This window comes from Leuresthes tenuis, unplaced genomic scaffold (assembly GCF_036924035.1).
Source record: "Leuresthes tenuis unplaced genomic scaffold, fLeuTen1.0.hap1 SCAF_3, whole genome shotgun sequence".
NCBI classification, from domain to species: Eukaryota; Metazoa; Chordata; class Actinopteri; order Atheriniformes; family Atherinopsidae; genus Leuresthes; species Leuresthes tenuis.
Window position 1 is genome coordinate 20,576,917 of NW_027325357.1, and position 24,701 is coordinate 20,601,617.

Here is a 24,701-nt window from a genome sequence, read left to right on the forward strand (position 1 = left end):
GAGCCAGTCAATTCTCTTGTTTTTGTGCTGTTAAGTTGTTAATGAACCTCATTAGTCTCTCAGCGATAGAGAAACAACTATCGCTCCTTGTAAATGAGAGAGAGGCTTTTAAAGTGCAGCAAATTGAGGAAGCAGCATACCGCATGTTTGCGGTATAGCTATATGTTAGAGGAAGTTAGAAGTAAAAAATAAAACTAGTCAAAATGGTTAAAAAGACAAATAGTCCAAATTAAACCCACGGTTCGGTTTCTGTAAGTTACCTGTATAAGTTAACTTATCTTGCATGTGCTTTTGTTCCATTTGTCAGGTGCGTGAGAGGCTTCGGGTGGCTCTGGAAAGGGTGGCCACCCTCGAGGGACAGCTAGCAGCTACCACACAAGAGGTAAGGTGACTCTGTGTTTGTACCAGACTGTTTGTGTGAGTGTACCTGTGCGTCTTTAGTGTTTGTACTCACTGGAACATCTGCTCAGGCCCCAGCAGACATCTGTTGAAGCCTCTAGTCTCATGAGGTGTACACTTCACTCACCAAGCGTCTTCTCAGCCCTCTAATCATACACATAAAGCATTCAGTCATTAAAATATTGTTTTATGAATAGGGCTTAAGATAAAGATTTTAATTGCATATTCACATCAGGTTGATATATAGTAGAAATAAGCAAGTAGATGGAGGATTTAAAGTCAGGGCTCTTTCATTTGGAATTGTCATTGAGAAGAATCAAGCCCTTTTCTTTTCTGAGTATAATTCATACGTGCAGATTTATAGAATATGATAAAAGAAAATAGGTAAATGTGTGTTTTTAAAGTGTTCTTTTTATTTTGACTCTACTTTTCAGTTGAACATGGTGAAGCAGAGAAAGGATGGTGACTCAGAGCGAACAGATGGATCCAAACCTACATGGAAGGTCTTCCTGGCTGTGTGATTGTTTTTCTGCTCTGTGCTTTATCTTATGTCTGTGTAAAGTATTTGTCTGTCTGGTTGCTGGTCATTTTAGTAACTAATTTTGGCCGTCCTTCGACACATTAACACATCTACACACACACACACGCAGCGAGTAAAGGATCTACAGAAATCAGACTCCCTCTTTTACCTTTCTGATAATGGGAAAGCATGAGTGGCTCTCCGTCCTCTCTGGTTTGAGGCCAGTATATGCGCCTGTATCTGTCAGGAGTAACAGAATGCCCCATGATTAAACAGCAGAACATGCCTGCATCTGGATATATACTACAACTCTTAGTGCCGCACCTATTTCTGAGGCGGTCTCTATCAGAAGAACATAATCAATAACTTACCATTAAGAAGGGATGAAAGCAAGCAGACTGTATTGGAGAATAGTCACAGAGTGTGAAGCGGAAAAAATGAGGAGAAAATTATCTAGAGTAAGTCTATTTGGTGAAGGAGTGTAATTAAGCTGTCACAGGATGAACTTTGCAAGTAAATTCTGTCAGGACATTTATCCATGACAGCTGCTCCCCTCCTAGCTCTGTCCAAAGATGCAGCTGGCACTTTAACTGGATATTTTCATCAGAACACCTCAAAAACTAAACACTTTTGTTTAGCAGGAACTTTCTGTACTATACAATGTTCTGCCCACAGTAACAGGGAGTACATCTAAGCAATGTGAATTGGCTCATCAGGAATAATGCACAGCTGTGCAACTCACCAGGTGTGTTTTATTACACTGATTCATTCAATTCAGACACCTTTCCGCAACATTACTGTGTGTGTGTGTTGTTTCTGGAAGGTATTCATAAGCAGGCAAAATTGGAACATGAGGGAACAGAGGGGGTCCATCTAACATTGGTTGCCCACTGTGTTTCTTGTCGAAATATGTGTCCCTGACGGTTTGTTTAATTAAGACCCTGGAAATAATTGCACTTTGAGCTGTGAGGAGAGGAGAAACAGCATCAAAACAACAACATGGGAGCCCTGTATACATAAATCTCACCACTTTTTTTTTTTAATCTAGGTCAACCAACTTCATTAGTTCTAAAACTCTCAATACCTTCCACCCATTCCATGAAGAGTTACATATTTGTAGTTCAAAGGTGTATTGCATGTGAGAACGTGTCTATGCAGTTTGTACGGTTGCTTTTAATTTTGCGTGTCCGTATTACAGAGACTACCCAACGGCTCTATAGATGCCCACGATGATGGCAGCCGGGTGTCTGAGCTCCAGGAGCTGCTGGATCGGACCAATAAGGAGCTGGCTCAGAGCCGGGAGCACTCTGCCACACTTAACGCCCGCATGGCCGATCTTGAGGTCGAGCTCACAAATGCCCGCCGAGAACTGAGCCGCAGTGAGGAGCTTTCAATCAAACAACAGAGAGAGCAGAGAGAGGTGAGAGTAGGATGGTGCAAATACAAATATGCTTGCAGCCACAGCAGTGAGCCGTGAAAATATTTTGGTTTTCAGGTAAAAATATGCAAGAAAATGCTGATGACATCTCATATTCTAACTTGTTTTCATAAAAGCTAATAGACAGTGTGCGCATGTTTTTTTTCCACATTTCGTTTCTCCCATTGTGGAATTAAAATATTGTTTTTGCAACTTTTATTGCAACAGCTCACTATATTGTGACAATATGTGTCAATGTACTTCAACTAAGTGATTAGCGAAAAGTGTGTTTTCAGGATTCTCTTTTTTTGTTGTTAATATTGACATGATAAGTGAGAAGCAAAAAAACAACTATCCAAAAATTCAGGAATTATATGATTGATGTCTGATTTGTGTCTTTATCATCTCTTCCTTGTTCTACTGTCATCACTCGGGCATTTTGATGGGATGCATTTTAGATTTGTTTGATTTTTGGGGATCATTTTGCTGAAATCTTTCAGTTGCTATGGGCCATGTTTTTAGCTGGTGCAAAATAATTTGCTAGCAATGTTTGCTCCTTCTTTATTAAGCTTATTTGATTAGATTTATTTGAACTGATTCATTACCTGTCAGCAAAGCAAGAAAGTGCACACTGTATTTCTGGCTTAGCAAGAGAAAAGTAGAAAATTAATGTGTAAAAACAAACAGTATTTTCCTGGTATGTAGTTCCAACACAAACTATGAAGTGAGCAACTTGACCATGAATAAACAATAAATGCAGGATTGTTTATAAATCTGTCTAAAAAGGTTTGATTTTTTTTAAAAGGTTATGCTTTTATGTATTACTATTTTAATGCGTTACTTCTGTAACTGCAGAGAGAGGATATGGAGGAGAGGATAACAACATTAGAGAAACGCTATCTGGCTGCCCAGCGGGAGACCACACACATCCACGACCTTAATGACAAACTGGAGAATGAACTGGCAACCAAGGACTCTCTGCACCGACAGGTAACACATGGTAACACTGACTATGCCCTGTTAGAAGGATGACAGCAGGCATTCACATTAATGAAAACCAATCAGTCGGAATTACCTGAAAAAACTGCAAAACATGTCTAAATGCTTATCTAATAAGCTGAAATGGTGAAATAGGGATTAATTATGATAAAAACTGGAAGCATTTAACTCTTTTCCACTGATTGAATTAACAGACTCCATCCATTTTCTATACCAGCTTAATCCAACTCTGGAGGCTGGAGCCTATCCCAGCTGTCATTGGGCGAGAGGCAGAGTACACCCTGGGCAGGTCACCAGTCCATTACAGGGCCACACAGAGACAAACAACCATGCACAGTCACACTCACTCACAGGGACAATTTAGAGTTACCAATTAAGCTAACATGCAATGTTTTTGGACAATGGGAGGAAGCCAGAGTATCTGGAGAGAACCCACGCATTCAGGGGGAGAACATGAAAACTCCCCACAGAAAGGCCCCAGTCGGGATTTGAACCAGGAACCCTCAAAACCCCTCACTTTTAAAAAAAAAACATACCCTGCCATTTAGTTTAAGAGTTAGAGGACTAAAAAAAAAGGGAAAAAAAGCTCAGTTTAGCCTCTATTTGCTTCTTCCTTAAGTTTATTTGGGTAAAATTATACACTCTTAAGTTGTCAGTGATTACTTTATAACTTTAGAATTAAGCAAGGGTTATTTAGTTATATGTTAATGAGCACTTCTTTACCTCAAGGCACTTCCTGACAATTCTACCTCTGGGTACAGAAATTAAAGCCCTATTTCTGTGTGTTTACTAACAGAATGTGTGATTATCATCCAAAGCAATGAAACCAAAGCTGTTAAAAATGTTACTCATGGCTAATTGTTTAAAAAAGAAATGACATGTCAACCTTTTCTACACACTTAGCCAAAATGAATTTAGCCATGAGTCTGTAAAACAAAAAAAACATCAACATGGTGTAACAAATCAGCCTGGGGGAAGAAAATCAGTATTCATGAATGTGTAGTTTCATTACTCTGCTGTGTTCAGGCTTCTTTGAATGTGTTATACTGCTAATGTGTCATGATAAACAGTGACGTATGAGTTGTGGATTCAGGCTGATATTTTGCTTTCTTATCGCTTTCTCTCCTGCAACATTTTAATATTTGATGACTTAACCATCTGAAACAAGGCATCTTGAGTACTCAAGAGCGCTGAAGTCAGAGTGAGCAATAGAAGCGTCCTGCTCAAAAGTTCATGTGTAGTTTGGGGTGAATCTGAGTTCAGCTCCTCGAGGGAAACATCAGCAACATCCATGTGTTGTGCCGTGCCACTCGCCTGCTACACTACAGTAATCACACCTCTCTAGTGGTTGCAGTAAAGTCCCTCCTTTCTATTTGAATGTGTTTGTGCATGTCAGAGTGAGGAGAAGGTGCGCCAGCTGCAGGAGATGCTGGAGATGGCAGAGCAGAGATTGGCTCAGACCATGAGGAAGGCTGAGACACTGCCAGAGGTGGAAGCTGAGCTGGCGCAGAGAGTTGCAGCGCTCTCCAAGGTGACACACACAAACAGGCAGCTGTTGAACCCACACTGAAAAAAATAAACATGTCTCAGCGGTAAAGGAATATATAACCCAGCCTCTACTGAGACGGTTTTACTTACAGTATATGCATGTGCTACCCCCTGCAGGCTGAGGAGCGGCATGGCAACGTGGAGGAGCGGCTCAGACAGCTGGAGTCACAACTGGAAGAGAAGAACCAAGAGCTGACAAGGGTGTGTGTGCACATATGTGTGTGTGATACACCAGCCCTGCAGGGTTGCTCTGGCCTCTCACAATGATATGAGTACATGTGGGCTGATGCTCTTCATCAGCTTGATGCCTTGACTTTTGGCTCTGTGCTTTCTTGTTCATATATGAATATCTGCAAACATGCATTTAAAAAGACCTTCTAATTTCCTTGGGTATTGTTGCCTGAATTCAAATCTAATCCAGATATTTTGCTGCAGCACCCCCTTCTTGTTGTAAGACTGATTGGCTGCTATCTTTAGACTCTGAATAATTCACGCATGGCTAATTTCTCTCCCTCACTCTGCGATCTCATGACTATATTTAGTAGAAAGAGCTCTCTGAGGATTCAGATATGGATTTGTATTTGTCTGCGTCTGTGATAATTTACTTTAATGAAATTACAGCAGAACACATATTAAGCATGGCGCTTCCCATTTAAGAGAAACCGTTTAACCCTTTTTCATTATCGCATAAATGACTGTGATTAAGTCACTCTTGCTGTGAGATCCATTGTCGGCCAGGAAGACCTATATGTGGCAGCTGGTGATCTAGGGCTAAATGCACAGTTTATCCTTTAATCCATGTAGAGATGCTTGATTAGCTGCATAAATACACCCACATACAGTCTGTATCAAAGAGAAAATGTGACATTGTAATTTCCCTCGTCTGGTTCTTCCTTTCTTCTCATTAGGCTCGTCAGAGGGAGAAAATGAATGAGGAACACAACAAGCGTTTGTCTGATACCGTGGATCGTCTGCTCACTGAGTCGAATGAGCGGCTGCAGCTCCATTTGAAAGAACGCATGGCCGCTCTGGAAGACAAGGTAAGGCCTGCGCACACGTTCATCTAAGCAGCAGCAGCAGCTCCTCTTACTGTTGTTTTTGGCTCATAAGCCAGATAAAAACACAGTATCGTACATTTTTAACTTGAACTACAGTTATGTTTTATGCAAGTTGTTTTATTTATTTATTGTTTTTGTCTAGAACTCCCTTATTCAAGACCTCGAGAACTGCCAGAAACAGCTTGAAGAATTCCACCACACAAGGGTGAGTGAAAACCTAAATTAGTCGCCATGAAAAACTGTTTCCTGATCAAAAATCATTCTTGAACCACGATCAATAGGGAAGTTACAATAAATCTATTTAAAGATTTTCTCCCGATGACACGTGCGCCCCTGCACTGTAAAATGGTGTACCACACCTCCAGAGACTGCAATACCTTCCTAAAGATCTTTTGCAGTCAAACAGAGGCTTTGGTTTACTTCACTAACCCTATGAGGAAAGAAAAAGGTCTTCATGGTCTTACAGAACTTAACTTCACCTCCACCATTCCTATTGACTGTCATTTATTAATGACATTATAAACTATGTAACCATCTCCCTGAAAATGCTTCTTTTTCTTCTTACATTTTACAAAGTTGTTTTCTTGTGATGGAGAACTTGTTATAGAACTTGCCTTGTTTCCTTTAGGAACGGCTGATTGGAGAGATTGATAAACTGAGAAATGAGATTGACCATTTGAAAAGGCGCAGCGGTGCATTTGGAGATGGAACCCACCCTAGGTACACTCGTGCTTTATCATGCCGGTATAGAGATTTGCACCATAGCATATACTGTATTGATGGCAATCTGTTCTATGTAAATGATCTCAGGTCTCACTTGGGAAGCTCCAGCGACCTCCGTTTCTCTGTGGTGGAGGGCCAAGATGGCCACTACAGCACAACTGTGATCAGGCGGGCACAGAAAGGCAGACTGTCAGCTCTGCGAGATGACCCAAACAAGGTGGTGACTGTGTTTTTTATAAAGCCAAATTTACCCCACAATTGACATACACATACACACTAAGCAGAACTGACAGACCCACAAACAAGATCACATTGAACTGCTCTTCTAACAACACGCTGCCTCCTAACAGTGCTTTGATGAGGTTCATGTCTGCTTCGCGAGTAAGTGTCAGTGCTTGGCTGTGCGTAATCTCCATGTCTTTCCATTCTCTACTAACCTCTCTGTCTTCCTGTCTCTCTCACCTGCTGCTGGACATGATGTGTGATGTAAGTTTCCTGTCCACCCATTTCTTCTCATAACACTTTCTCAAGTGTCATATTGGGTTTTTACATGTATACGTTTAATCTGAGTAAATCCATATAATTCATTCTTTTGGCATTTTCACTCATGTTTTTATAAAAATATATATATATTTGACTTTGTCCACCTGTGCTCATGTTCAGGTGTGTGCGATGTTTGAGCAGGACTACCCATCTCTGCGTGGGAGCGTCAGCCACCTGCTCGGCAGCGACATTGAGGCAGAGTCAGACATGGACGACGACGTCAGCTCGACCCTGCTGTCCCCCAGCGGTCAATCAGACGCGCAGACTCTCGCTCTCATGCTGCAAGAGCAACTTGACGCTATCAATGAGGAGATAAGGTGGCATATTACAGGGGCAATACATTACATGATCCCCATGGGGAAACTGGGGCAGTGCAGCAACAAGAAACAGGACACAGATAGAAGGAATGCAGTAAGACTAAACGTATTAAAAAGGGACAGTGAATACAGCAAAAAAAATGTACCGCTGCTACTTTTTGTTAAAGTTATGCATTATGAACTGAATGTATGGATGTATGTATGGATGGAAAAAATAAACAGAGCTTTGACAGTGATTACAGTGGGCGAAAAGCTTTGAACAACTACAGATTTTTGATTCTTGGACGTCCCTGTAGAAACTAATTTGATATTAAAGAGCACTTTATTTTAAAGTTTATATCAGTTTGACTTTATCTGAGATATGTCGGCTAATATGGCTAATATATAGACTTAAGAAAAAGAGGTAATAGATAAGGGTGATCTCGTTATCAACTTCTTTATTGTATCAGAAATTAAAACAGACTATAGCCATTCTCCATCTTATCATGAAAATCGTTCCCACCAAACCAGAGTTCTTTACTCTCAGAGTGCAGGTCCGCCTGTATTTTACCAGAATTCCCATCGCGAGAAGAGCTTAAAATCCCCTTTTACTGTGGAACCAGCTCTGACTGTGAGCGCAGAACACTGATGTCTTCTCTGCTTTTAAAACTAAGCTTACATCAAATCTGTTTAAAAGAACTCTTATGATAACTTGCTTTTTATGCTTTTAACCCTTTGTTTTGCTTTGAGTTTATTTTCCTGCTTTTCACAAGGAGCTTCTTTAAGTTTCATTCATTTAGATTTTTTTGTCAGTTGTTTTTGTTAAGTTTTCTAATATTAATATAATGCTTTTCCATTTTTTTTATTTTCATGGTTGTGTGTTTTAATTTTTTTTTCTTTTGTGTATGCTCTGTGACGCACTTTGGGTGCACCTGTGTTGAAAACGTGCAATGGAAATAAAGCTGAGTTGAGTTACCACAAAAATACAATTTGCACTCTATATGTTAATCAAGGGACAGCAAACTGCGTGCTCAGTTTGATCATGTATGTGTGCATCTTTCGTGTTCGCAGGATGATCCAAGTAGAAAGAGAGTCAGCAGAGCTGCGGTCTGACGAGATAGAGTCTCGAGTGAACAGCGGCAGCATGGATGGTCTCAATGTGACCCTTCGACCCCGAGCTCTACCCACCTCCGCCACCGCTCAGTCCCTGGCCTCATCATCCTCCCCGCCCACCAGTGGCCACTCCACACCTAAACATCACGGGCGTAACACCAGCCACCATCTAGGCATCATGACCCTGGTCAGAGAGCTCACAGAATGCAGTAATTTGAACTAAGACAAAAGTGTTTCCTCTTTTATCACAGTGTGTTCTTTTGTTTCCGGTAGCCAAGCGACCTGAGGAAACACAGAAGGAAAGTAGCCGTAAGTTTACAGAAAAACAGCTAAAATCGCTTTTTTTTTTCAATTTAATTTTACTGTGTCTTTCATGAACAAACTGAGATGCTTTTGCAACTCTTTCAGTCTCCAGTGGAAGTGGACAAAGCTACTATTAAGTGTGAGACATCTCCTCCCTCATCCCCTCGCAGTTTACGGCTGGAAACCAATTTTGCCCAATTCACAGGCAGCCTCGAGGATGGACGCGGGTAAATACACACACAAACACACGGGTATCAGAGTGTGACAAATAGTGTCAGATATCCCTGTCATAGATATGTAATCCTTTCATTGGATGCAGCAAACAGAAAAAAGGAATCAAGTCATCTATTGGCCGATTGTTCGGAAAGAAAGAGAAGGGTCGAATGGAGCAGACTGTCGGCAGGGATGGACAGTCATTACCAGCTTTAACAGGTTCTCTGTGGACTGCACATCATATCTCCACACTCTCCCACATCATGTGTAGCTGAACTGGAAACTAACTTATTTGTGTTACATTTCAGACTTTGAGATGGGCATTGGTGACACTATGACTCTGGGAAAACTGGGCACGCAGGCTGAGAGGGACCGCAGGATGAAGAAAAAGTAAAAAAAAGAACACCTTTGAGTGTTTTTTTTTTAATTCTGGATAGTTCTTTGGTTTCACACTTCTCCTTCTGTGTTTGTGTTTTACTCATTTTTCAGACATGAGCTTCTGGAAGATGCCAGGAAAAGAGGACTTCCATTCGCACAGTGGGACGGTCCGACTGTCGTCTCATGGCTCGAGGTATTCCGGTAGCCTGCCAGCCAGACAATCAAATCTGGTAGTCAAACTGTATTGCAGTCTTTTTGTAAGGCTACTTCTTCAGCTACATAATATGAAAAGGGATACAATAGTAGCAAACAGCAGACTGATCATACAGCCTGATCTATGCTCCCTCCTCCCAATGTCTGCACATTTATGGAAACAACATTGGTGACATTGTATGTCTTGATGACTCTCGCCAGCTGTGGGTGGGTATGCCAGCCTGGTATGTGGCAGCCTGTCGTGCCAACGTGAAGAGTGGAGCCATCATGTCAGCTCTGTCAGACACAGAGATTCAGAGGGAGATTGGCATCAGCAACCCTCTTCACCGACTCAAACTTCGCTTGGCCATCCAGGAGATGGTCTCCCTCACCAGCCCCTCTGCACCACTCACCTCCAGAACGGTAAACAAACACAATCATAGCACCTATGTCTTTGCGTTTTCCTTTTTTCTTAAAGGCAAATAAGTATGCAACCACAATTCACGAGTAGATGTTTAACTGTGCACAAGAATCTGTAACAAATAATGAATCCACGATTCTAACACACGTGGACACATTGCCCCGCACTGAAATTCTGTTCCACTGCTAGCTGTAACCTTCACTTTGCACTCTCAGGTGATACTTCCTCACATTTTTTTAGCCTTTTTTTATTCTTAATCACAGTCAAGGCATGGTTCATGCCTTCAAATGGGCTGACTTGTCTATTTACAGTGGCCATAAATTACATGGGTAACTGTGGGGAACTAACACACAAATAGTGCCAGATATAGCTACAAGCTACCTGCCTGAAATACACTCCCTTCCTTGGCATCACTCAACACAATGTTTGTCTGTTTGTGTGTGTGTGGGGGTGGATATGTGTGAAAATACACACATGAGTGCATTCTTGGGTGTGTTTTTTGTGTGTGCCCGGTGCGTGAATGCATTTGTGTGTGTGTGCGTGTGTGTGTGTGTGTGTGTGTGTGTGTGTGTGTGTGGGTTTGTTCTTGTCCTCTGAGCAGTCCTCCGGAAATGTGTGGGTGACTCATGAAGAGATGGAGAACCTGGCTTCCTCCACTAAAGCGGTCAGTACCATCTGGGTGCTCCCCTTCCTGTTAGCCCCACCCAACTCTCTCTCACGCTCACACTGTCTCCACGGCAACACACATATGTCCTCTCCCAGAAGACCCCTTTCAATATCAACTGCATCATCCTCTAACACGTTTTTGTGCCTCTGCTGCTATTTGTATGTGATTGTTGGATGTAATTGATGTAACCTGTGCTCATTCGGTGTGTGTCTTAATGCAAGGTCCAATTGATAATATGAGTGCTGATGTCTTGTTAGTGAAGCTGTGGCCTACTGTGGGGTAAAAACCTAGAAGAGCTTGTTTGCGTGTTTCTGAATATGTAATATGTGTGTTTGATTAGCACCTGTCTTGCTAACCTTGTGTGTTGCCTCCACCATGCTGCCACTCAGGAGAATGAGGAGGGCAGCTGGGCACAGGTGAGGCTGCTGATCCACAAACATCTGTCTGTGTGTACAGTGAAAGTCTACCAAGGCTCTTTACAAACAGACAGACACAGACAAAATCACGAATAGGACAACCTCGCCTTCAGCGTTGTAAAATAATGATTCAGCCTTTTTATCAATTAACTGTTTTCTCATGTTTGAGCCACTTTCTTGAGTAGAAATTCTGATAAAGATAAACTCTTCTATAAATGTCTTTTTTGATTAATTGATTTCATCACATCTGTAAAATGCAACAATAAAAGTCTGTATCGTTCTGTCCAACACCCTAGCAGAGAGGTAGGAAGAACTGAAAAAAAACACCTATATAGTTGTGAATGACCCAAAAAAAACATGTAATATTGTGTTAAACAAAGAACAACCTCAGGACAGGCGACATGGGATTCTTATTAGATTTACAAGATCACAGTGGAATCCACTTGCCCTGGCATTGGTTCTATTTAGCCTGGAGTGTATTTCTTTATTGAAAAATGATTGGGACTTTACCAGAAGGAGGTAGGTTCACTATCCTATCGATTCAATTTGGGAGGAGTCATTTTCCTATCTAGCTCCATTCTGTCGATCAATGAAGCCAGCCCGCAATAATAAGCGAGTGACAAATATTTCCTCCAATTACCTGCCAGCTATGTATTTATTTATCTATTTATCTATTCTAGTGCTTCATTTTTTCAGAAAACTTTTCTAAGACAGCTTCTCATATGGTTCTGTGTAACAAACCAATTGGAATAAAGATGCACCATAGTATAAAACAATGTAAAACGTGTCATATCACAGAAAGTTTTTTGAGCGCTGATGGTCAGCCTGCCTCAGGGTTGTGGATCTGTAAAATCAACATTAAATGTAGCTGTTACTGTTGTTGATGAAACCTGTTATTTTCCTCCTAACAGTATGTCAGAATGCTTATTGTAAAAGAGAACTGTTCTGTTTGTGGACCTGCAGTGCATTTGGATCCAAACACTTGAATGTGTTTTAATTAGATTTCTTTGTTTGTAAAAAATGTCAGGAGCCTCATAATTCTGAAACAGGTTGTCTTCTTAGTCTTCTTCATCTTTTGAACACATCTGCAACATTGTGTATTGTTCTTCTTTTAGACCTTGGCGTATGGAGACATGAATCATGAATGGATAGGAAATGAATGGCTACCCAGCCTCGGCCTGCCTCAGTATCGTTCCTACTTTATGGAATGTCTGGTGGATGCACGAATGCTGGACCACCTGACCAAGAAGGACCTGAGGAGCCACCTCAAGATGGTGGACAGCTTCCACAGGTCTGCAGCCTTTTGATGTTGTTTGATCTGCCTCCCCTTTCATCTGCTAAGTGGATAAGTTAGCATTGGAGATGAGAAGGCTAATGATGCATCTGTGCTTGTGTTTCTCTCTCTGTGTGTGTGGGTGGGTGGTTGTGTACCAGGGCTAGTCTTCAGTATGGGATTATGTGCTTGAAGAGACTTAATTATGACAGAAAAGACCTAGATCGTCGGAGAGAGGACAGTCAACATGATATGAAAGGTACTTTTTACGCACCCCCTGATCCACATGCATAGTGCCACAGTAGGAATCACACACACACATAGGCATGTTCCCACACTGGTCCACAAGCTTGCACTCCTCATCGTCCTCATCAGGCCATAGTACCACCTAGTGGTTTTATGTGATATTGTCAATTTATACTTGACACTCAAACAGCTGCTCCTTGAACTGTCATAAAGCCAATCTTATGATCTAAAGCCCCACTTGAGAGTTGAGCGGTCCACACTCACGCGAGCACACACACTTAGATCTAGCCAACACTCTCGCCCTTTTGACCTTGAGTTCAGCACATGAACTTGACTCAGCTGTCGTGTCAAATCAAAATTCTGCCCTGTTTGCACACACATAAACACACTCACAAGCGCACACGCCGCCTGTTCTAGCTTGGAAAGCTGGCTGACAGCTGTGCTTTAAATGAACAAAGGGAGTGTGCCAGTGAGTTGACACCATGTGGACGTGCACATTATCTCTTTATCTATCAATTTTCCACTGAGTACTTCTATTTGCCAGTAATGAAATACAGTAGGTTGACTGTTTATCTAACCTTGTGCTGCGATATCGTAAAAGCCAAATCATATTTATTTCAGATGTTTTGGTGTGGACCAATGAGCAGGTGATTCACTGGGTACAGTCCATTGGTCTTAGGGAGTACAGCAGCAACCTGTTGGAGAGCGGCGTCCATGGAGCGCTCATCGCTCTGGACGAGACCTTCGACTACAGCAGCTTAGCACTGATCTTGCAGATCCCTATGCAGAACACACAGGTAGCTATAAAGGAAAATGCAACACACAGCTATTTACTCTCAACATGTAATGATTAACCTTCTGGTGTTGTAGGATTCGATTTTTAAGCACAGACTGTTCGATCTTGTGTGAAGTCTGAGGAAGTTTTGAATAAAATATCTGCACAGACTACTGACCAAAAGCTCCCAATGAAACCAATAAGTTTTTCTGTTTGTTTTAGATTCCAGCATCCCACACTGCTGACAATTTATTTTGCAGTTGTGTAAGCTCACAGCAGACCTTTTGGCAGCTATGTGAGCACTCCATCACCCAACAGCCGGTTGTTTTATGAGATGTGTTGATTTAGTGTGCGGTCACACAGTGGTTTGTTTGTAGCCAGTATTTTCTTCTACTGCCGACCAACATTTACTCCTGCTTCAGTCCCTGTATCAGTTGTTCTGAGTTCAAAAGTAACCCTTGTATTCACTCTGAACTCACTCTGAACTCACGGGTTCAAGGCTCTGCTCAATTCTGTATATACTTATGACAGTATATTGAAGTTTGACTGAAACATTTTAGGGGTATATTAAGAGCTTTCACCATTTGTTTTTAGATATTTTTCTTTGGTGTATATCTTACTCACAGAGGCTTTTTTTGTTTTTTAGGCACGACAAGTTCTGGAGAGGGAGTTCAACAATCTGTTAGCCTTGGGGACAGACCGGCGACTGGAGGAGGTGACCTTTCAAGCAGCTATTTTGATCAGATACGATATATTTGGAAGAAACAGCATGACATTGCCTTATTGTCTGACCCTGTAGAGTGGAGATGACAAGTCGTTTCGACGCTCTCCATCATGGCGCAAGAGGTTTCGGGCTCGGGAGGGAGGGACCGGTCTAGGGATGATGGCGGGGTCCATGGAAACGCTACCTGCTGGCTTCCGCATGCCCTCCATGTCCATGCCACCCTCTGTGAACTTGGCACCCAAGAAACAGCTCCAGCCTGAAGGTTTGTGACAACATTAACAGGCTTACTTCATCCTATGTATTTTTCAGCTTCTTTCTGGTTGCCCTGATTGACTAACTGCATGCTTGCTGTTTTCCTCTCTGTCCTACTGTCCCATAAACCTACTATGCCCCTCCCTTTTAAGCTCCTCCCCCAGCGCCCCCGAGACTCGACCCCTCGGCTGTGCGGACCTATTCATGCTAACCACACTCTGCATACTAACAGGAGCGGTAGTGCTAACAGGTAAGCTAATAAAACACTGCTTAAAACTGCTGTAAACATTAATGTGCTTGTAACCAGCATTTACCGGCTGTGTGGCAGGAATGTGACACTTACTTTACAGAGGACTGACTTGATCCTAGTTTAAGCTTCTTACCTTATAATTCGCTTTAACTGATTGTTTGTTTGTTTTTTCATTTGTTCAGTTACTTTTTTTCTTGAACAACAAATTACATAAAAAGAGATTTTCAGTACTTACATAGAGGCCTGTTAATATAAACCTAAAAACATTAAAACATGACTTTTCCCTCCTTTGCTTGGTGTTTAGTTCACAGACAAATTTTCAGTTTGCAGTTACTGAAAATCTGGTGATCTGGTACAACGTCCCCTAAAAATGGAGATCTCATTTGGCAGTACTACAACACTTTAAGTCCACCTAGGTTTTCCAGCTCTGGATACGTGCCCCATTCTTGAAAAATGGTTGGAGTTGGCATCAGATGACCAATAATAATCATTCAGTATATTTCTAGCAGGCTGAAAAGCAACAAAACCACTGCAGCAAGAAGGAAAGCTGAGAAAAAAATTTTAAAACGCCAGCTGTGTGCATACATAAATATCACTGCCAGGTCATTAATGCACAAGTAGATCTGGCCATTGTGTATTTTATCAAATGAATGTGCTTACACAGTCAGATGCAACACTGGCTGTCTTAAATGCTCTTTGCACCAAGCAATGGAAAAATATTTAAGCGATTCAAACAAATAAGTGTGTTTCTTTTAGTTATCAAGTCATTTTGATTAGTTTTGAAACATATACGATATGGGTGTGGATATGAATATGTACACACAAATATCATTTGATTCACTTTGGTGAATTTGATAAACCCCTAAAACGTCAAGGAAATCTTTTATAGTTCAGTGGTGAAGTCAGCAGGAACAAACTTTCATCCCCGCCGCTTCACACTTGGCTGTGAACCGCTCCTGTGCATGCTGAAAGTCAGGAGCCTTAAGAAGCAAACAGAACAATATCATCCGCAAAAAAGCTGCAACCATGAGGTTCCCAAACCAGACACCCTCTTCTCCCCAACTATGGCTTGGTCTTGAATACCACAAACCGATTGACAACGGGCAGCTTTGATGGAGTCCAACATGCACCGTAAAAGAGCTCAACTTTGTGTCAAGGATGCAGACCCCTATGATCTATAATAGTAAGGTATAATGTTATTTAGTAATAGGCACCGAAATCCTTAGAGCAAGAACTTGGGGACCTGCAACTGTGAAACAGCTGTAATTACAGCTTAGATTAGTGTACGTGTTTAGCGGTGTTATGGAATGGACCTCTATTGGGTCTTTCTGAAAGAAGCATCTGTGATCTTTAGCAGGAAGTCAGCAGTTTACATGTGAAACAGAGTAGTGTCAGTTGTTCTAGAAAGACTGGACTGTAAACAGTTGGAGTACAAAACAAAGTTTTCTAAAACGTTAAACCATCAAATAGATGTATAGGATGATGTCCATACATTTCGTCTTGATGACCATGCTTGTCATCAAGCATGTTTTGGATATGTTATATACACAGAGTACGCTGACACTTGCCACCTACCGAGCTTACTTTCAGTGGCTTGAGAATGAGCTCAACAATAATAGGCAAGTAGTCATGATACAATAGCTAATCAATGTATATTGTCAATAGGAGAAAAAAACTTAGATTAAAGAAAAACTTTGTTCAAATAATAAAAAGATCGACTGCAGACTGAGTGGAGGTAACTTTATTAGCTAATGTCCACCTTCTCTCCACATCCCCTCTTTGGTTGTTGGTCAAAGAGTTCTCACACATTATAGATCCGATTGCAAAGATTTGTGTGCCCGTTAATATTTTATACCCAAATGGAAGGGGAAATAGAGCCCAGAACATAAAGAGGAAAAAAAATCCCTGAAATGTCCTTTAATTCACGAAAGGAAAAAGTTCACAGCCAATGCATTATTTATTCTTGTTTCAATAACACTGGCTGGAAACTTCAGTTCCCTGTTGTGTGAAGAAGCCTTTTTAAGTTTTTAAACATTCCTATCATCAAGTGAATCCAGTGGGCTCTAATCTGCGTGCTAAAGACAGATGGAATCAGTTGGACAGTCAGGGCCTTTTTATGATTTTGACGACAACATGACAATGTAGGTTAGTACCAGCCACCTTTTTAAAAAGATATTTTGTAAATCATCTTTACAACAGAATGCTTGGACTTTGGATTCTTGAATTTTGTACAACAAGGATAATATTGATGTATCAGAACTGAGACTCATGATTCAGTAATATTAGATCATCTGGCCCGATGTTTGTTGAATTCAAATAGTGTTTTGTCACATACAACATGTGGATTTTGTTTATTGTTTATTCATATGTAATTACAATTGATTAAACTCTACCATATACAAAGACTTGAATCTTTCACTTTGCTCCTGTCTCTTTGTCCTCACTTTTCTCCTCCAGTGCATTCTCATTACCTATACGGACATATGCTTGCGGCCTTTTGAGAGTGATATGCCAAATCTGGAGAGGGAGACCTGGGTGCCTCAGGGGGATGGCTTCGCCCCTCCACTGCCCAGCCTCACCTCCCACCTTTCATCTCTCACCTCTCGTTCGGACACGTGCAATACAGAGGCCAACTCTTACCCTTGGACTCTGAGAGTGCGCCTTGGCTGCGCTCGCTGCTGTAAAGGAGGCTTGTTCCGGTCTCGCCCAGTTTACCCTAGTGCTCCCAGTAGCCTTGTTGTTGTGGTGTTGTGCTCCTGCTCCCTTGGTCTCAGCTGTGGGTTCTTGTCCTGGTTCTGATAGTCTCAACATGGCCACATCCAACAAATCTTCCTGTGTTAACTGTTGATAATATGAAAAAAATAAGGAGATGATGCAGTCATTGGTTTGGACTTGAGAGTGGCTAATACTTGTATAAATGGCAGATCCCACTGCACATTACCCTTCTACCGGTTATGCAAGGTATTACTCATTAATCGTCTCTGTACATAAAATGGATGACTTATGTTTTTTATAGAAATATTATATAAAATATAAATATATATATTGGAAATATATATGGAAAACAATATGATATTGCTGTATGAAACCCAATGCCCTGTATTCAATAGTGACTGTTCTCTCTCTTTCTTTCTCTTTCTCTCTGTGTCGGACCTTTGCGTGTCTTTTGCTGTATGCTGTAAGTGTGTGATTCATTGGTGGGAGGGACTCACTAAAGGTATTGCATTTCTACAAGGACTCTTCACAGGTTCATGGGTCCAATTCTCTCTTTGCCTCTTCTCCTGTTCTTTCTTTTTATCCCTTTCTCCTCCTTTTTAGACACAATGTAGCTGTTACTTCTCCTCTCTCCGCCTCTTTCGCCTTCTGTATGACACTATGTAGCCTAGAGTAGAGAGAATCCTTTAATATGAGGAGTGAGCGTGCGTGTATGTGCACAGCTGAGCGAATGAGCCTCTTTGCTGGAGACATGTGGAGGAACTGTGTGTGAAAGGCCGAGCCCAGCCATGTGACCGTGACTTTTCTCTGTGGATGGTAGTGTGAACACTGTAGTTCCTCTTTGTTGATTCCAAACTTTCTCTCAAGTCAAACTGTAAACTGCTGCTCAACTTCAGCCAATGATATCTACATGACACTGCTCTTAGTGACAGACTTGTCTGATCTTGTCCCGTCACCTCTCATTTAGTTGCCATGGAGATGTGCCAGCGAGCAGTCAGCGCTTTTGGCTGACCAACTCCTCATCCGATGAGAACACAGCATCTGAACTAGTGAACCGCTGGATGGCTGTACAATCTTTTTTTTTTTAATCTTATTTTACAGTTTTTCCAAGGTGTCTAAAAGGTGTAATGTGCTATGTGGCAGCTATGAGTACTGTGTCTTTATTCCAGGTGTGGAACAATGCTGACAAATCAAGATTTTATTATTTGGCTATCCAAAAAAAAGTGTACTGTATTTATGACACTATATAGACATAAGTAAAGCTGTTTTTTAAAGATTTTGGATGTTGTGTTCCTTTTGATTTAATGTTATGTTGTAAACAAGATTTCGACAATGTATTGAAAATGGTTTTTATTGCAAGAACTGAACAGAAAATATCACTTTTCAGAACATCTACAAAAACACAACAATCTTAATTATAAAAGTCAAAAATAAGTTAGCAAAAAATAAAAAATAAAATGGCAAAACCACTCTGTAGAAAAAGGGAACGTATTTACATCACTAGCATTCATAACCTGTTTAAATTAAGCAGATCTTGGTCAAAACTGCCATGGTACATATTGGCCCCACAAATAAACTCATGTCTTGTTTAAGAATTAAAACGCACACTAAAAGAATGAAAGATCAGGGAAAGGTTTTGGAAAGAGGAAAACTTAAATTAAGAAAGGAGAAGAACCTGGATTTGTCGTTCCTCTCTGGTTCTATGAGTCTGAAGGCAAGCTTAACAGAGATCCACTTTTGTAATTATGTAGGTGTTAGGATCACGTAGCAAAGTCATTGAATCTCTGGTTCGACTAAGCTCCTGTAGCTGTGACAGACAGGTCTGGACCCGGGATAAGGCAGGTAGTAAAGGGAATAAGGCCTCAGTGTGAAAGGAGGAATTCGGTTTGGCTAGCAGACCCTCAGATCAGCAGAGTTACAATACGAATCGGTCAAACATTTTAAACTTTTGCATAAGACAAAGCACTCAAATCAGTAGATGCACAAAAAAAAAAAGAACTAGATTATCCATTAGCACTGGTTGTCAGCCTCCAATGCCAATTGTCTCTTTGCCTTTTGTTTGTGGCTCTCTGTTCACCTACATGGATGGTTTCACTGGTTTGAGGGTCTATTTGGGAATGTCCACTGGAAAGGACACAGGTCCATCACCAGCAGTGATGCCATTCACAATGGAAGTCAAGGCATGCATGTTCCCCTGCTCCGGAGAGTCAGCAGCACTTAGGAGATCTGCAGAAAGGAAAATCAAGCGATGCGGTCAGTGCCAGTAACGGTGTTCTGAGTTGTTATGTGCCGTTTCATGAGGGTTTTGAAGAGTACTCACCCTCACTGCTGTAGCTCTGTGGGCACTGCTCTGGAGTGCTGCTCCACTCTGGGCTGCTGCAGCAGGTGCTGCCCGAACCGGGCTCACTTGACGATGACACCTGTTTCCATGGAGACAAGCACAGACGTTGCTGTCACTCACTGTTGTGATACAGCACCAAACCCCACACAGAAACACAGCACCAACAACAGTGCAGTGAAAAATCATACAAACCACCTCTCATAAACCTAGAAGTAAACACTTTTCCATCACAAATGACTTTTGTCATATTTTGCCACATGCCACATTAGTTTCTATTGATGTTTTTGTGTAAAATCTGTATCATTTTTACAACTAATACATAAAGTATGTTTATTTCCATCACTAAAATCTAAGAAACTCATCCACCACAATCAGTTTCAAAGCAGTTTTTACAGATTAACTGATCAAAGTCAGAGATATTAAAATGTTTTTTCAGTATTCTCAGATTTTTTTGCCTCACGTATTATTTATCCTTTAGAAAGCCACTTGCTCCCTATTTATCTTTTCACTCTTTTTCTGTGTCTGTCACCTCTTGCCTCTCCCCACCCCTCTTCTGTCCTACTTACTCTGGGCTGGGCTGGACTGGGTCGGTAGTGCAATCCCTGTTGTCCCGTTTCAGTGTCTTGCTGGTTGAGGGAGGACACCAGTGCCTGCAGCCTTTCAATGTACTGGATGGCGCTGCGCAAGATCTCCACCTTGGGCAGCCTTTGGTTGGGGTTCATCAGGGTGCTCCTCTTCAGAGCATCAAAGGCCTCGTTCACCTTCTTCAGGCGTCTTTTCTCCCTCAGTGTGGCTGCTCTCCGACGGTCCATGGTCACCGTCTTTCTTTTACACAGCTTACAGGCCCAGGGCAGGCACTGGCCCGGGCAGTGGGACTCAGAGTGGGGTGACAGGCTGGATGGAGAGGCTTTATCCTCTGTACCTGTCACTCCAACACCAACACCTCCAGACAGACTCCCACACAAGCCCATCATGGAGTTCCTGTCCTGGTAGCCGGTTTGGTCATACGACCCAGGCAGGCGAGAGGGGAAGTAGCTGTCCCCCCCTTCATAGAAGCGCTGGTCAGGGAAGAAGTAAGGGTTGGTCTCAAAAAGCTCCATACTGGACAACGTGTGATCTGGATGTGAAGGGCCAACGATCCCTGCTTCCCTTCGAACTGCTTTTCAGTAATTAGTCTTGGGTCCTGTGTCTGGAGCGTGTGCTGGAGTGAATGTATGTGTGCTGTCTCCTTCCTGGCCTGAGTTTGCAATGAGAGGAAGACGTGTGGAGAACAACTGGTGTGGAGCAACTGTAGGCTGGCATTTAAACCCCTCTGCCTGCTGCAGGATCACAGGGTTAAATTTAGCACGAGCCCCCAGAAACCTGACACGACGTTTAGCTGTTGCTGCACATCTACACTTCACATCTCTGTTGGGCCCTGCTCTCTAGGGCTTTAGGGCCCATTGGTGTGTTTGCGAGTGTGCGCCCTTCCGTGGGTTTCAGTGCTCATGTGTGTCTTAAGAGGCCAGGATATGATCAGGTTGCCGTGGAAATGGAAGAGATAACCTCAGATCAAAGATGTCCGTCTTAATGAGCTAATCCCTGGCTCGCGTCCTCCTCCATGACACATGAAGTGCTCCACTGTGGGGGCGGGGTGGTGCAGTAGGGACAGTCTGGAGACAGCTGTCACCTCTTCTACGATCCGATGATATGTGGAGGCAAGAAATTGTTTGAGTTTGTTTCTGTGATGGTAAGTAAATGAGACCAGACTTTGTTGTTAGTTCAAAACAAGGCTACAAAAGCAATGTAAAGTTTATAATGATCACTTGGGTGATCAATAAATGTGAAAACTCTGAGATAACATGAAAGCTCATGCCATTGTAGCTGAGTGTTGAGGTCTGTGTACACCATTCAAATCCACTGACTTTCCTTTCAATATGATTGCACAGCTTGATGCAATCGACCTTCTGAGCTTCACAAGTTTTTCTGAATACAAGCAGGTCTATACAGGCATGTACGCCACGGTAAGTGAGCATCAAGCTAACGCTGGCTCACATTACTCTCAAAAATCAAGGCACAATAATGAGACAAGCATGCAGGGGAATGGCTTTCCCTGTCCTGACCTCTTCCAGCCGGTCATTGCTTTTGCCTTGCCAGTGGGTGTTAATCCTCCCAGGACATGGCTCACCTCATAGCTCACCAGCTAATTCTGACTGGCTTCCGCCACCATGGATGCACGGCCAAAACACACATTTCACTCAACGGAAGAGTGGCTTGGAATGATGGGCGCCGTGTGAGATATGTTACATCCCTGTGTGTCCTGTAGCACCACCAGAGATATATGTGTATTTATCCAGTAATACAGATATTTGGCAGGGAATGTTTGCTGGTGGTGGGAAAATAAATGATGTAACCACACACAGAGCATAAACTGAAGAGGGGTGCAGTGCCTGGTGTTTATCACTGACACGTGGTGTTCTTGGGGTAATGACTTTGTGATTTATGTGGCATTTTCCTTGATGGTCATTCCATTTTAAACAGCCTCAGTGTCATTTGACCACACTACTCTCTCGTTTGGGGAGTCTCCCAGAGGCTGCTTTTTGTTAAGTAAAGGCCTCTTCCACAAAGACCGTGTTTGTGAAGTGTACGGCTTAAAGTTGTCCCATGGACAGGCACCTCGATCACTGCTGTGGAGCTTTGCAGAACCTTCAGATTAACCTTCAGCTTCTATGTTATACCCATCTTGTCTGATACATAGGTAGTGTCCTGTCCTTTCTTGGTAAGCTTGTTGTTGTCCCATGTGCTTTCATTCTTCTGGTAAAGGGTCCAGTAGTTCTCTGAGGGACATTCAGAGTTTGCAATATTTTTCATTGTCCAACCCAAATCTGTACTCCTCCAAATCTGTTTGGAAATGTCTTTGTTTTCAAGGGTCTTCCACACAATGTAAAATATATTTTACACTGAGGTCTTGTATCAGTCTGATTGCACAGAAATGTACTTATTTGAACTAATTATGTGAGTTTTGAGGATAACTGGCAGGATCACATCTTAATTTAGTACTTGAAAACTAAGGGAGCGAATACATATGCAAACACTTTTTTTTTCCTCAAATGTTGTGATTTTATTTCAATTTCATTTCAACATTATTTGAACTTATTTGTTTGGATGTATTACATTAAATCCCAAATATATCCTTTTTACGTACAAGTTAGCTGCACTTTAGAAGATAGAAAAAAAACATTCATATCAATACTTTTTTGAGGCTCCATACAACTTTTGTAGCAGTTTTTATGGCCCTGACTTATCTCAGTGAGTTGATGTCAAACCCATTCTTTATTTGGTTCAGCAGCATGGTGCTACGTGAAAAGAGTCCAACTGCCAAACAGTCCTACCGGCAGACTAGGCCTTGAAGATTTCTGAAGCAATATGAAACAAACAAAATAACTCAAAGGAGACTTCTGAACAGTTTAAATCCTACATAAGGCAAGAGTGGAAAAACATGTTACCTTCAAGACTATAAAAGCTCTCCTCAGTTCCCGAATCACTTACAGTGTTGTTTGTAGACGAGGGGATGCAACTCACTGATAAACCTGCCCTTTATCTCTACTTTTTTAAAACCAAAAATTCCATTTAAATTGAGCAGGCATGCACAATTTTTTTTAAATCAAAATGTAACATTTATTGTCTTTGAACTACTTTTAACTAGATTTGAATCTTTTTTTAAATCATTGCTATGTTTCTGCCCACGTTTTACACGACATCCCGTCTCTGTGTAAGACTGTAGATAAGAAGAAGATCATTTTAAAGGGTATATTACTAAGTTTGTTTCACAGGCGACTTTTTGACATTTCACCAGAGAAGGAACGGCAGCAATGGCTGCATGTAAGTGAAGTGTACCACCTCCGGGGTCATGCTGGTTCATGGTGCTTCTGGCACAGATTGGAGGAACCAGAGTCATCATTTAATTTTCTTGTGTTACACTGTAGTAAGAAAAAGAAAAAAAAAAGTAAGTGAAACTGTGTGTCTCAGTAGATGGCAGAAGCCTTTCAGCTTGGTGTGGGCCTGTTTGGATGTTTGCTGTCTAGTCTCGAGGTTTGGGCTCGGCTTTGGGGTTGAAACAGATGTGCAGTTGGAACTTGGCACAGGGTTGCACTCGGCTGTCAGGTTAGTCTGTGATGGATACACACTGATGGTGGAGTGAGTACAAAGACGCCTGTGTTGGACTCAGGGGTACAGCAGGGAGGGGGTCTGCAGTGTGTCAGAGTCACTCATAACCCTCTGTCATCTTAACCCATTGTCAGCAGAACCAGAGAATTTGTGTTGGTGTCTGTGTGCGTGCGTGTTTGTAGCGTCAGGCATACACTGGTTTAAAAGAAGTCTCCTCTCAGCATTTTGAAGTGAGCACTTGAGATGCAGTACACCAGTGAAAATTGAGTGTTTATTTACTGTTTTTATATTCTATTCTCTAATGGTTCATCCTGCACTCAGCAAAACAGACGAACACATACACAAACACATCAGATCTTTTTTTTATTGAGGTGACATCTACTTTTATAACTTAAGTGGTTTTATCTTTGATCCCCCATGGCATAAAAGTCATTTTAATGACTATTATCACATTTTATTCAAGGAACACTTCATTCCGGGAGATTTGTGAAGTTTAACTCCATAAAACCGAAATTAGTTAGACGAAAAAAATACTTAATAGTGTGTACAGGTCCCAATGCGTGCTTGTGCGTTTGTGAGTGCGCTAGCAGGGATTGCCCTGTCACTGGCAACACTGTTCCACTTCTCCTCGGTGACGAGCAGCAGCACATTGTGGGACAGCTGAGCTTCAGGGGATGAGGAGGGAAGTGTGAGTGCTCCTCACCCCAGGTTAGCCTCAAGATCATCGCTGACCTGGAGAACTGTCATCTGAGTGCAGTCAGGATATCTCAGAT

General features: G+C 42.0%; 2 protein-coding genes across 9 annotated transcripts in view; one reads left to right on the forward strand and one right to left on the reverse strand.

Annotated features, from left to right (window-relative positions):
• ppfia4 (PTPRF interacting protein alpha 4) overlaps positions 1–18,719 on the forward strand; it is a 60,520-nt gene extending 41,801 nt beyond the window's left edge. For 2 of the 8 annotated variants that reach the window (XM_072382484.1, XM_072382483.1), the window contains 27 exons: positions 308–382; positions 834–902; positions 2,118–2,339; positions 3,192–3,326; positions 4,732–4,866; positions 5,001–5,084; positions 5,792–5,923; positions 6,084–6,146; positions 6,570–6,661; positions 6,752–6,881; positions 7,328–7,524; positions 8,575–8,803; positions 8,890–8,925; positions 9,025–9,146; positions 9,239–9,351; positions 9,441–9,522; positions 9,622–9,703; positions 9,925–10,125; positions 10,725–10,787; positions 11,180–11,206; positions 12,322–12,497; positions 12,641–12,738; positions 13,347–13,522; positions 14,147–14,215; positions 14,300–14,486; positions 14,629–14,726; positions 17,184–18,719. In XM_072382484.1, the coding sequence (XP_072238585.1) occupies positions 308–382; positions 834–902; positions 2,118–2,339; positions 3,192–3,326; positions 4,732–4,866; positions 5,001–5,084; positions 5,792–5,923; positions 6,084–6,146; positions 6,570–6,661; positions 6,752–6,881; positions 7,328–7,524; positions 8,575–8,803; positions 8,890–8,925; positions 9,025–9,146; positions 9,239–9,351; positions 9,441–9,522; positions 9,622–9,703; positions 9,925–10,125; positions 10,725–10,787; positions 11,180–11,206; positions 12,322–12,497; positions 12,641–12,738; positions 13,347–13,522; positions 14,147–14,215; positions 14,300–14,486; positions 14,629–14,687 (3,054 nt within the window). In that variant the 3' untranslated portion in view covers positions 14,688–14,726; positions 17,184–18,719. The remainder of the gene's footprint in view (positions 1–307; positions 383–833; positions 903–2,117; positions 2,340–3,191; positions 3,327–4,731; positions 4,867–5,000; positions 5,085–5,791; positions 5,924–6,083; positions 6,147–6,569; positions 6,662–6,751; positions 6,882–7,327; positions 7,525–8,574; positions 8,804–8,889; positions 8,926–9,024; positions 9,147–9,238; positions 9,352–9,440; positions 9,523–9,621; positions 9,704–9,924; positions 10,126–10,724; positions 10,788–11,179; positions 11,207–12,321; positions 12,498–12,640; positions 12,739–13,346; positions 13,523–14,146; positions 14,216–14,299; positions 14,487–14,628; positions 14,727–17,183) is intronic. The other 6 variants (XM_072382486.1, XM_072382485.1, XM_072382487.1 and 3 more) reach the window with 6 other exon arrangements.
• Positions 18,720–18,776: 57 nt separating this feature from the next.
• Positions 18,777–21,055, reverse strand: myog (myogenin). The gene is made up of 3 exons (XM_072382465.1): positions 20,349–21,055; positions 19,762–19,861; positions 18,777–19,667 (listed from the first exon to the last, which is right to left on the reverse strand). The coding sequence occupies exons 1-3, from the start codon at positions 20,880–20,882 to the stop codon at positions 19,549–19,551; spliced, it is 753 nt and encodes a 250-aa protein (XP_072238566.1). The 5' UTR covers positions 20,883–21,055; the 3' UTR covers positions 18,777–19,548.
• Between the last annotated feature and the right edge of the window lie 3,646 nt (positions 21,056–24,701).